Source organism: Canis lupus, chromosome 21, assembly GCF_048164855.1.
Source record: "Canis lupus baileyi chromosome 21, mCanLup2.hap1, whole genome shotgun sequence".
NCBI lineage: Eukaryota > Metazoa > Chordata > Mammalia > Carnivora > Canidae > Canis > Canis lupus.
The window spans coordinates 30044925-30057211 of NC_132858.1; the positions used below are offsets into that span (position 1 = coordinate 30044925).

The 12287-nt window shown below is 37.7% G+C and overlaps 1 protein-coding gene across 3 annotated transcripts in view; it reads left to right on the forward strand.

Moving 5' to 3' along the window:
- TTC17 (tetratricopeptide repeat domain 17) overlaps positions 1 to 12287 on the forward strand; it is a 116470-nt gene that overhangs the window by 29603 nt on the left and 74580 nt on the right. For all 3 annotated transcript variants that reach the window (XM_072791179.1, XM_072791180.1, XM_072791178.1), the window contains exons 6-11: positions 3792 to 3901; positions 4463 to 4607; positions 5072 to 5211; positions 6611 to 6771; positions 8285 to 8397; positions 10188 to 10334. In XM_072791179.1, coding sequence (XP_072647280.1) covers positions 3792 to 3901; positions 4463 to 4607; positions 5072 to 5211; positions 6611 to 6771; positions 8285 to 8397; positions 10188 to 10334 — 816 coding nt within the window. The remainder of the gene's footprint in view (positions 1 to 3791; positions 3902 to 4462; positions 4608 to 5071; positions 5212 to 6610; positions 6772 to 8284; positions 8398 to 10187; positions 10335 to 12287) is intronic.

Below are 12287 nucleotides of genomic sequence, written 5' to 3' on the forward strand. Positions count from 1 at the left end.
AATCTTTTAAAAAATAAATAAAATAAAATAAAATATATTTCAGAGGATGGTTAAGTTGAAAGTAGATCATAGGGGATCCCAGGTGGCTCAGCAGTTTGGCACCTGCCTTTGGCCCAGGGCACAATCCTGGAGTTCTGGAATCGAGTCCCGTGTCAGACATCCGGCATGGAGCCTGCTTCTCCCTCCTGTGTCTCTGCCTCTCTCTCTCTCTCTCAATCTCTCTCTCTCTCATAAATAAATAAATAAATCTTTTTTTTAAAAAGTAGATCATAGTGGTAAGTTCTGTATAGAAAATTAAAATAATTTTAATTATTGGGTAATTGGGTGGCTGCTTTAGATTGAACAGTTGGAGTCATCTCTGGAAAGGCAAAGTTTAAGCTAACATCTGAATGACAGGGACCAAAGTTAGAGATAAAGGAAGAGTATTCTTAAGCTAAGGCAAAGGCTCTGAAGCCTTAATGAGCTCAGTAGTGTAGTCTGCTCAGGCTGTCATCATAAAATATCACAGACTAGGTGGTTTAAACAACAGAAACTTCTTTCTCATAATTCTAGAGGTTGGGAAGTCCAGGATAAGGTGCAGACTGATTGGCTCCTGGTGAAGACTTTCTCCCTGCCTTGCAGATGACCACCTTCTCACTGTGTCTTCCCATGTCCCCTTCTCTTTATGTAGTGGGAGAGAGATCTGGAGTGTCTTCCTCTTATGAGGGAACTGGCCCTCTTGGATTAGGGCCCTACTTTTATGACCTCATTTAACCTTTACCACATCTTCACAGGCCCTGTCTTCACATACAGTCACACTGGGGGTAAAGCTTCCACATAAAAATGGTGGGAGGGGGGCAGGGAGAGACACAAAAGATTCAGTCTATAACAGGTGACTTAAAATTAATGCAGGTCCGTAAGGTTAGAGCCTGGTGACCAGGGCCAGACTGTGTAGGCTCTGAAAATTAGGGTGAGGACTCTGGGCTGAGACCTGAGTGCTGGGAAGCTAGAGCAGAGGAATGACATAATTCAATTCATATTTTTTAAAATATACCCTTAAACTTGTATAGAAAAATGACTGAAGGGACCAGAACTGAAAACAGACCAGTTCTAAGGCTGGCAGTAGTTGGGGAGAGAGATGACATACTTTGGACTAAGTGGTTAGCATTAGAAAGGGAGGGACTTAAACTATTTTAGGAAATGTTTAGAAGCTGATGAGTTAGATGTGGGGAATGAGGGAAAAGGGAAATCAAGGATAATTCCTGAAGTTTTGGCATGAGCAACTTGAAGGAGGAGCAGGGTTGGGAAGCAGGAAGAGAAGATAGAGTCTGTTGGGGCCACATTAAATTTGAAATAGCTAGATGAGAGAGACTTGAACTCCAGAAGGAGCCAGAGCTGGATATATTGTAGAGGACAATGACATAGGGACTGTTCGCAGCCATGGGACTGGATGAGGTCATCTGGAGGAAAGTGAAGTGTGAGAAGAGGCCACTCTGAGTCCTTGGTCCTCCCATGGTTCGCTGTGAAGCAAAGAGGGAGAGGTCAGCAAAGAGATCCAGAAGGGTGTCCAGAAGAATGTGGTGTCCTAAGAGCCAAGGAAAAAAACTGTTCAAAAGAAGGTGAAGGTAGGGATCCCTGGGTGGCGCAGCGGTTTGGCGCCTGCCTTTGGCCCAGGGCGCGATCCTGGAGACCCGGGATCAAATCCCACGTCGGGCTCCCGGTGCATGGAGCCTGCTTCTCCCTCTGCCTGTGTCTCTGCCTCTCTCTCTCTCTCTCTGTGACTATCATAAATAAATAAAAACTTAAAAAAAAAAGCTTAAATAAAAGAAGGTGAAGGTATTAACAGTGACATTCAAACATCTATAGATTTGTGGGGGAAATTTTATGAGAAATCTTATAGAAAAAACTTATTCCTTAAAGATCTATTTTTCTCTTACTTCCAATATTCTATAATATACAGAATATTCTACTTATGATGGTGTTATCACCTGTTCATATAGAATTTTTATTCAATTTTTTTGCCCAACTCATGATAGAAAGTCTGAACGTAAGAGATAAAAATCAAAGCATTGTTGATTTGAAAAAAAACATTCTCAAAGGTTATCAGAACAGACTGAAAAGCAAGTCATAAGTCAGTTCTGAAAGGATGTGACATATCCCTTAACCACCTGCACATACTGTTACACCTTCATCTGCATCACTTACAAATTGTATACATCCCTTGAAAGTAGAATACTTAAGGCTGATTAATGAGAATTACACTTCATTTTAATCTTTAAAATAACTATTTTTAAAGAAAACAATTTGTCCTTGTGAAAAAAAAATCAGACTATATAAAAAATCATAAAAGAGAAAGTAAAAAAACACTCAGATAATTACTGTTTTATAATGTAGTCTTTTGTATTTTTATTTTTACACATCTCTATAGTTAAGACTTAGTTAATCTTATAATTTATTTTAAGAGACCGAGCAAGCAACACGGGGACGGTAAGGAGGTGGTGGGCAGTGAGAGGGGGAGAGAGAGATTCTTGAAGTAGGCTCCATGCTCTGCACCTGATGTGATGGGGCTGGATCTCATGTCCCTAAAATCATAACCTGAGTTAAAATCAAAAGTTGGGTGTTTAACCTACTCACTGAGCCACCCAGGCACCCCTAAGATAAATTTTTAATAATGGGATTGTAAGCATCAAAGGGTAATCATATTTTTAAGGCTTTTTACATAAATGTCAAACTGTCCCCCAGAAATGCTGTGCTCACCTAACATTTCTACAGTTAATATCTGAAGTTAATATGGTGTTTGGCATTCTTTTTAATCTTTGCATATTTGTAAAAGGAAAATTTGTATTTTTTAGATTTATATTCTTTGTTAAGTTTTACATTTTACCTGCTAGTTGACCATTGTTCTGTGTTTTTGAATTGTCTCTTCATGTTTCTGGCCCATGTTCTCTTATATTTTCTCTTGTATTTTTGTCTTTCTTTTTAAAGCTCTTTATGTATTAAAAGTAGTAAACAATGGTGTCATAAATATTTTTCTCAATATATCTTAAACTTTATGACTTTTTAAAAAACTTTATATGACTTTTTTTTTGCCATGCTGAATTTGAAACTTCTCTTCATGGGCTTAAACTATTTATGTGGTCGTGGTCCAGTTCATTGTTTTGACCTCTGTGTGGTTGAAAAGTAGTATGTGTTATGAGACGAAAAATCAAGGCGCAGAAGGAACAAACCTATTTAACTTCACTAAATAATACACTTATTACTCTATACTAAAGACATAATTTTTAGCAGGTAAGATTTGGATTGTGAATACAGATGACAAAAGAACAAATAAAATTCATCTTTTACTAAACGGACAGCTTGTCATTTGCTATTTATATATGTACCCTCATTCAGATACTTAAATAAATAGGAAATTTAGTCAATTTCAGGAATTTCATGTTAGAACAACGGCATTTCTAAATAGGTTAGGTCGTAACTTCTAAAGTCCTGAAATAGGAACCAACAAGTTTGGGCCACTCGGTGGGCTTTTCAGCTTAATTTCCCCCCTTGGAACAAGAGCTTGGAGTGGAATGGTCTCTCTGTGGAGATGACACCTGAAGGCGCTTACTTGCTCAACTGATGATCAGGACACTCTTGTGACAAGTGTAGTTTATTGGTACTTTGTCCCCTGCTTCTTCACTGCTGGAATGTCTTGTTCTTTATCTTAAATTTCAGAAGAGACAGAATAGTAAAGGTGCTCATTTTGCACATTCTAAATCGAAGAAGGTGTGTTGAGTTGTGTTTCATTGTCATTTTATTTGTTTAATGTCTAGAATTCTTCCTCATGGGTACTGTATAACATGGCTTCATTTTATTGGAGAATAAAGAATGAGCCATATCAAGTAGTGGAATGTGCCATGAGAGCACTTCACTTTTCTTCCAGGTAAGATTTCTCCCTTTCTGGACTTCTGATTCTCCACATAAGAAAGTGATATGAAGAAGCATTGTGTTGTACTTAGACTCTCCTCTATCCCTGTTGAAAGAATTTAGTCCCATCACCAAAAAATGGCAGATGTCAAAGAGTTTACAGTGATAATAGCATAATATTCTTCTGATTTCCATTAAGGAAAGGATATATAATGTAGACGCCCTCTGATTCACTTGAGACTTAAATATAAGGACCTTGCCTGGAGGAATTAGCATAAATTAAATTTTTCTCAAAGCAAATAATGAGCCCTAAATACATTTTAAAGTCATAAAATGCCTGCCAGACCTTATTTTTGTGGCAAAATTTGTAGTTATCAGATTGAATAAGCCGCATCAGTTATAAGAATGTAACAGTATGATTTTCTTAAGTTATTTTTTCCATCTGTCAGTACACTCAAACTTATTTTTCTAAGTTCAATAACTTCAAATGTAATTTTCCCTTGTCGAGTAGTTACACAGAATCATGGAGCACGTGCTTTTCTCCTTACATCTAATTGCGCCTCTCCTTCTCTTTTAGGCACAATAAAGACATTGCCCTGGTCAACTTGGCAAATGTTCTGCATAGAGCACACTTCTCTGCAGATGCCGCTGTAGTGGTCCACGCAGCTCTGGATGACAGTGACTTCTTCACCAGCTATTACACTTTGGGAAATATATATGCAGTAAATACAACTTTTTGTTTTCATAAGCCAGACCAGTTGCTATTTTCCTTTCTTTTTTAAAATTTTTATTTTCAATTAAAAATGCCTTTTTTCCCCTTCTTCTTTTGGTCTGAACAAGGAAAAGGGAATGGAAATGAAATGATGAGGGGGAAAATACCTTAACACAATAATATAGCCTAATTGTCCTAGCCTCTTGAGAAAAAAGAAAAATAATTAAATTGATAGGAGTCTTAAATTCGTGCAGAGTACACCTCTTAAGATAGCAATATTTTCTAGTTAAGCAATCTTATAGTATATCTTACGTGGTGGAATTGGGTACTGATCAAAAATAATGTTCACTGTAGAGTGAGATATAAGTATGGTCTTGTAAGCCGTTAGGGGGTTTGGACGATCCAACCACACCGTGGCTAACGTTTTTTCTCTTATGTGTGTGTATGTGTGTGTGTTTGTTTTTGTCTCTTCAGATGCTGGGAGAGTATAACCACTCAGTGCTCTGTTATGACCATGCTTTGCAGGCCAAACCTGGGTTTGAGCAAGCTATAAAGAGGAAGCATGCTGTCCTATGTCAGCAGAAACTCGAGCAGAAATTGGAAGCTCAACATAGGTAATTGGGAGACAAAATTTCACTGAAGCCCTAGCACTGTAGAACCTTAGGTTAGACCTGTGTAGGTGATGTAAGTAAGTATCAGTTGGTTCCTTAGAATTAGAAATACCTCTTTAGTATGCGAATCCTATCCCTTTTCTCCAGATCCAGGAGGGTTAGCACAATTCAGAGGTTGTGTGGAGTAATCTTTTAATAGTATGAATTCCAGAACTAGAGAATGTTTGCAGGAAACTCTGTCATTTAGGTCTTTACGCTTTGACCATGGATTACTTTAGTAAGTTGGTGTGGGTGTACTGCCTCGTACTCAGTAATTCCGTTACGTTTTAATTTCCACAGAATACATTGTTGGTAAAATCACTTCTACATGCTATAGTTGATCTTTCTCCCCTTTAGCTGCTAGGGTTGGACTAATGTTATATTAGTTAAGTAACATTGAGAAACATTTGGCCCATATTTTAATCAGATTTCTGTAAATTGCACAGTGATGAAGTTCTGTTGTACTTCATCCTTATAGTATATTTAATTAAAAAAAATGTATTTGATTCCATAAATAGCAGGGGTAGTTAGGAAACTTCACATAACTCGCAGTGAATTATTCTTCTCTTATGGAATTAGCCTCAGTGTTTTGAGGCAACTTTGATTAGTAAAGAATTAAATGGAGATTTGAAACTCACTAAACTATTGCATTTGCTTATTTTCCAATCAAGTTAAAGCATAATGTGAAAAGGAAGGAATGACTGCTTACTTATTTATGCCTGGCTTCTGTTACACCTGATCAGAACTTGTTCTGGCTGAGCAAATTGGTTTTTACATCATCTGTACAGCTCCTAAATTTCCATATGTTACAATGTAATAGGACGAAAGGATTTTGTGACTATATATAATCAGGCAGCTGATTTACTGATAGCAGGTGGTAGAGAATATGTCTTTCTAAGCTAGATTTCTATGGTTTCTCCCCAAATCCACAAACCCAAGGAGCAAGGTACTTTTGGCCCTTTCTCTTAACCTTGTCTTTACGTAGAATCAAAAGAAATGATGAAAAGGTGGCTTTGAATATTAGTGGAACTAACACAGGCTTTGTGAAGGGAAGTAGTTGTTGAATATGTAAAGATTTATAGTATGTTGCTATGTATATTTTGGGTACCTGACCAGTCCAACACAGCATTTAATATCAAGATAGTCATATATATAAGGGAAGGATTTTGCATCCATCTTTTTGCCTCTAAGTTTTAACAAAACAATAGATTTCTTTTGCCCCATTATTTTTAAATTTGTGTTGTATGTAAAAAGGGAAAAATAGCAATTATTGCTAGGGACCAGAAAATGTATGCAGTAAGTTGGGTTTAAAAATTCAGTTTTAAAGCTCTATAACTTTTTCCTGGTGTTAAAAAATGTTAAGATCCCTCCAGCGAACACTGAATGAGTTGAAAGAATACCAAAAACAGCATGACCACTACCTGAGACAGCAGGAGATCCTAGAAAAACATAAGCTGATTCAGGAGGAACAAATCTTAAGAAATATCATCCATGAGACACAGATGGCAAAAGAGGCACAATTAGGTAAGTATTGATTGCAAATAATTAAAGACAGGTTAGGAAGTTCACTTCTAGCATGCTCTGCTTTCATAACTTTTGTGTAGCCCTAAAGTAGTATGTAGTATAAAGTTCTGTTTTTTATTTCCCTCGGTCTTAAAATTGAGTCATCATAGCAGGTAAACCAGCAGGCCTGGGGAGCTTGTTTGATCTCTAGCTTTTTCTTAATTCACATTTTAAAGTAAAAATTAAATCTTTTAGATCCTAGAGTTCTTTTTTTTTTTAATCTTTTTTTTAATATTTTATTTATTGATTCATGAGCGAAAGAGGGAGGGAGGCAGAGAGGCAGAGATACAGGCCAAGGGAGAAGCAGGCTCCATGCAGGGAGCCTGATGTGGGACTCGATCCCGGGTCTCCAAGATCACACCCTGGGCTGAAGGCGGTGCTAAACCGCTGAGCCACCAGGGCTGCCCAGATCCTAGAGTTCTTAACTACAGTTGTTCGGGCTACTTTGATTTAGTGTGTGTGCCATTCTGGAGATTTTGTTAAAATGCAGATTCAGATCAGTAGGTCTGAGGTAGTAGGACCTGAGATTATATAGTTCTAACAGGCTCCTATTTAATGTCTGTTGCTGCTGGTCTGAAAACACAATGTGAGTAACATGGCCTTACACCAAGTAAACAAGCCAGACACACCCTAGAAACAAAGCAACCACACTGTCAAGCCAACATTGGCAGTAAGGCTGACTCTCTTATTTTTCTTGCTCCCTTAAAAAACAAATATTTTATTTTAGAAGTAAGATTTTAGGCTAGAATTTATCTCAAGCAGGAATTCTTAACCTAGGTCAATAGATTAGTTTCAGGCTGATTCCAAAGTTACCTGCAAGTAATATGTATGTGCACAATTTTTTTTCTGGAAGAGGGCATTTAGCTTTTATTAAAATCTTTTAGGGTCCATGACTTAGAAATAGAACCACTGTCCAAGGGCACTTGAGTTGGCAGGATATCAGTGACTTGGTTATATCCAGAATGTTTCATTTCTGATAAAACCCTAAGGGAGCCGATCTAACAGCTGACACCAAATAATAAATTAATAGAATCCTTTATATTATATACTTCTCCTTTGATAAATATATTGATCTGGAAGGCCTCTTAAATCTTTGAGCCTTGGCTGTGAACATTTAAAGTGCATTTACAATCTACCTAACAGGTATTTTTGGCTGTTTTGAGTGTAAAGCGTATGTTCAGTTCCTGGGGTTATTTACTGCTTGCTCTGTACTACCCTACAACCAGAATATACTTACAGGAAGATATTTTGGTGATTTTGTGAACCCCCTTTGTTTTTTATAGGTGGAGAAACGGAGGTTTCTTTAGAATGATTTAATTTAGCTAACCATTAATGAATGTCATCCCTGCCGCCACCCTTCTCCCCCTACCTCATGAAGGTTCTCTGCCAGGCTCTGAAACTAAATGACTCAGACCAAAGAAATCGTGTTGGCAGTGCTGTCCTTTCCCAACAATTCTAATTTTCCTTATTCCAGGAAATCATCAGATATGTCGTCTGGTCAACCAGCAGCATAGTTTACATTGCCAATGGGACCAACCTGTGCGCTACCATCGTGGAGATATTTTTGAAAATGTGGATTACGTTCAGGTCTTTTTCTTGGTCTCTTCTATTTCTTATATCTTTGCATCTAAGAGTAATATTGCTTTTCCCTCCTCAATTCCTTGTATATTTGATCCCCAAAATTTGTAACTAATTTAAGGTTTTGAGTATGTTTGTGAAGTCAGATTTCATATAGTACTCAGTTACTTCATGCATGACATTTCTAGTTCCCCCAAGAACTAGCTGCATATGTCTTTGTTTCTTTTCTCCTTTACCATAAGAGCTAGCTTGGGCTGTTACTAGTATTTAACTCAAAGCCTTCCTCTCCCTTTTAACTTATTAGAGTAAGACTAGCAATTCAAAATTTAGGAAAGAGTAGCCATGTTCTTTCCTGAAGTCATCAGTCCCATTATGTTGCTTCAACTGAAAACATTAACAAAACGATCATTATCAATGGATAATTTTTATTAAGCACTACTGCTCTGAGCAAGGGTGTTTTCTCTTTCTGTCTCTGTGTATACCCATACATATACAACGTGTACATATACATATATTTGCATGCAGTCATATACACACACATACAATCCTAGCCCAACCAATTGGGAAGAAATAACACGTATTTATAATGATACCAGATAGTATCTAAGTGGTGCTGATATAAATAGTAAGCACAACCAGAGTTCCAAATATCATCCAAAAGGATGTTGGAAATAAAGTAAAATTTATCCCATCCTATTGAAACCTATCACATCTTTAATCATAGATACTGGAATTTCCAGAGCTAAGTAGTTAAAATAATTACTAGGTCAGAACAGCTTTTGTAGCAGGACAAACCATGAAGAATTAGTACTCTTTATTCTGAAAAAAAACCAGACCTCATTGAGAAAAAGAAGCAAAAATTAAGAGGACATTGAGGGGAAAAGTAGTAATAGGGACCAAAAGCTTCCCATGATTTTTGTCAACTAGCAATATTCCATGTTTAGTTTTCAAACACAGTAAAAGGAGATCAGACTTCTAGCTCTGAGATTATAGCTCCCTGTCTTTTATCCAAGCATTATTTTAAGGGGAAAAAAAAGGAATAATATTTTTAAATGATATAGACTGAAACCAAGGTAACGCCTGGATATCATGATGGTCTCTAGAGAGACCATGGAAGACTCCCCTGTACCAGGGCAACTTTAATATTATATACTCCATAAATTGCATCTCTACTATATATTCAAAGAATCCATTCTTTTCTACTCCCTCCCATCTAACAAAGTTTTAGAAATACACAGGAATTGTGGTATCCCCGAAACAGTATCCAATATTGATTTACCTTCGTTCGGAGGAAGGCTGGATTTATATTTGGAGTTGGTTGTCTAATAGTTATAGTACCTGAAACATAGCTATATTAAACTTCTGAAAGCCCTTTCTCAAATTTCCTTGCTTCTACCACAGCACATTAATTCTATAGAGTAGCGATCACTTTAGTCTAGATAGGGGAAGGGAATAATGAGTCAAACCTCTTGGATAATCACCTCATCTTTAAACCTAAAAGAGACTAAATCACGGAAAGGAAGAAAGGGGCACTAAAAAAGTAAAGAAGGGGGGGGAAATCCATAGCATTTTTCTCGTACTCCAGTGGCACACCTGACTGACGGTTGCTAACTGTGTATTTTCTCAGAGAATAGGGTTGGGGCCTAGTTCTGAAAATGCGAAGATCTGATTGCTTTATTACTGACTTTCAGATTTCCTACTGGGTTTGAGTATTCACTGATGTTTTGGGTTGGGTTAACTCTTAGTCACAACTTCTTTTCTGCTTCCAATTTGATTAAACTTGTCTTTTCATTTTCTAGTTTGGTGAGGATTCATCAACCTCCAGTATGATGTCTGTGAATTTTGATGTCCAGGCAAATCAGAGTGATATCAGTGATTTGGTCAAGTCTTCTCCCGTAGCCCATTCCATTCTCTGGATCTGGGGCAGGGATTCTGATGCATATAGGGTAAGTGAATAAAGGATGATGAGGGAGTTTTCTCAGACAAGATTTCTGAAGGCAGTGGCCCTCACTTTCATTGATTAATATGGCTCACCTTTTGGCTTAATTCAGCAGACACTTAAACTTCTATTAAACGGAAGTCATTCTGCCAGATAGTAGATTAGCAAGACACAGGATCTGCCTTGAGGTCTTCTTCCCAATCAAGTGGGGCATATAGACACTGATTTTAGTCCAGAACTTTGAGCTCTGAGTATAATTACCAAACCTAGAAAGTTTCTAAACTTGACCTAAGTATATGCTTGAACAACATGAGGGCTAGAGGAGCCAACCCCCCATGCAGTCAGAAATCTGCATATAACTTTTGATTCCCCAAAAGCATAACTACTAATAGCCTACTGTTGACTGAAGCCTTAACTGAGAACATAAACGGTAGGTGAACATATATTTTTTATGTTATAGGTATTATGTACTGTATTCTCAGAATAAAGGAAGCTAGACAAAAGAAAATGTTACTAAGAAAGTCATAAGGAGGGGATCCCTGGGTGGCTCAGTGGTTTGGCGCCTGCCTTCGGCCCAGGGCCTGATCCTGGAGACCCGGGATCGAGTCCCACATCAGGCTTCCTGCATGGAGCCTGCTTCTCCTCTGTGTCTCTGCCTCTCTTTCTCTCTGTGTCTCTCATGAATAAATAAATAAAATCTTTAAAAAAAAGAAAAAAAGTCATGAGGAAGAAAAAACTCATAATACTACACTGTATTTATCAAAGAAATCCACGTGTGAGTGGACCTGCATAGTTCAACGCTGTACTGTTCACAGGTCAGCTATGTTTCACTTTTTAATCACCATTCTTTTATTGAGCTCCCATCTGTGTGTCAGGCTGGTACTGTGAAAATAGTACACAAGCTTTTTGCTGGAGCTTACATTCTATCAGATGATACAGATAATAAGTTAATAAATATGAATTTCTTTTTTTTAAGATTTTATTTATTTATCAGAGAGCAAGCTCAAACAGGGGGTGTGGCAGAGGGAGAGAATGTTAGGCTTGATCCCAGGACTCTGCTGGAATCATGACCTGAACCAAAGGCAGATGGTTAACTGAGTTACCCAGGTGCCCCAATAAATATGTGTTTCTGAGCTAGCTAAGAAATAATTGTATGTCAGCCCATGGGGATACCATGTATTTTTTATTTAGTTTTAAATTTTCAGAATTTAATTGAGTTTTTGTTCTAACAATTAATATAGCCACTTAGATTTAATTCTATGTAATATAAATTCCCAAAGGTTGATAGCTTCAAGATTTAAGTTTAGTAAGCCTTTGATGTGTGTTACTTATATTTTGAAAAATGAACATTTTGGGACACCTGAGTGGCTCAGTGGTTGAGCATCTGCCTTTGGCTCAGGACATGATGCCGGGGTCCCAAGGTCCTGGGATCGAGTCCCACATCAGGCTTCCCATAGGGATCCTGCTTCTCCCTCTGCCTATGTCTCTGCCTCTCTTTCTGTGTCTCGCATGAATAAATAAAATCTTTTTTTTAAAAAATGAACATTTTACAAATCAAAACATTTGATAAACTTTGACATTGGCAAAGAAAAGGTCTTAGTTCAGGGAAAAGTAATTTTCTGTGCCAGTTTTATAAGCTTATGTATGCTTTCAGGTATAAATCAGAAACTCTCCCTCAAATTGGCTTAAAAGAAAATATGCTTCATACTACAGGAAGTCCAGAGATCAGAGCAAACTTTGGGTTTGGTTGACTCAGTGCACCAGTGATGTCATCAGTGACCCATTTCTTTCCTTTTCTTCAATTTGCCATCCACAGTATTGGTTCCTAAAGCTTGTCTTCCTCATGGTCGTGAGGTGACAGCCAGCAGCAGCTGGAGCACCATGTTCTTTGTTGCTATGTGGCATAAGAGACTAAGACTGACTCTTTCCCAGAAGCCTCAAGCAAGCCTTTCCTTATATC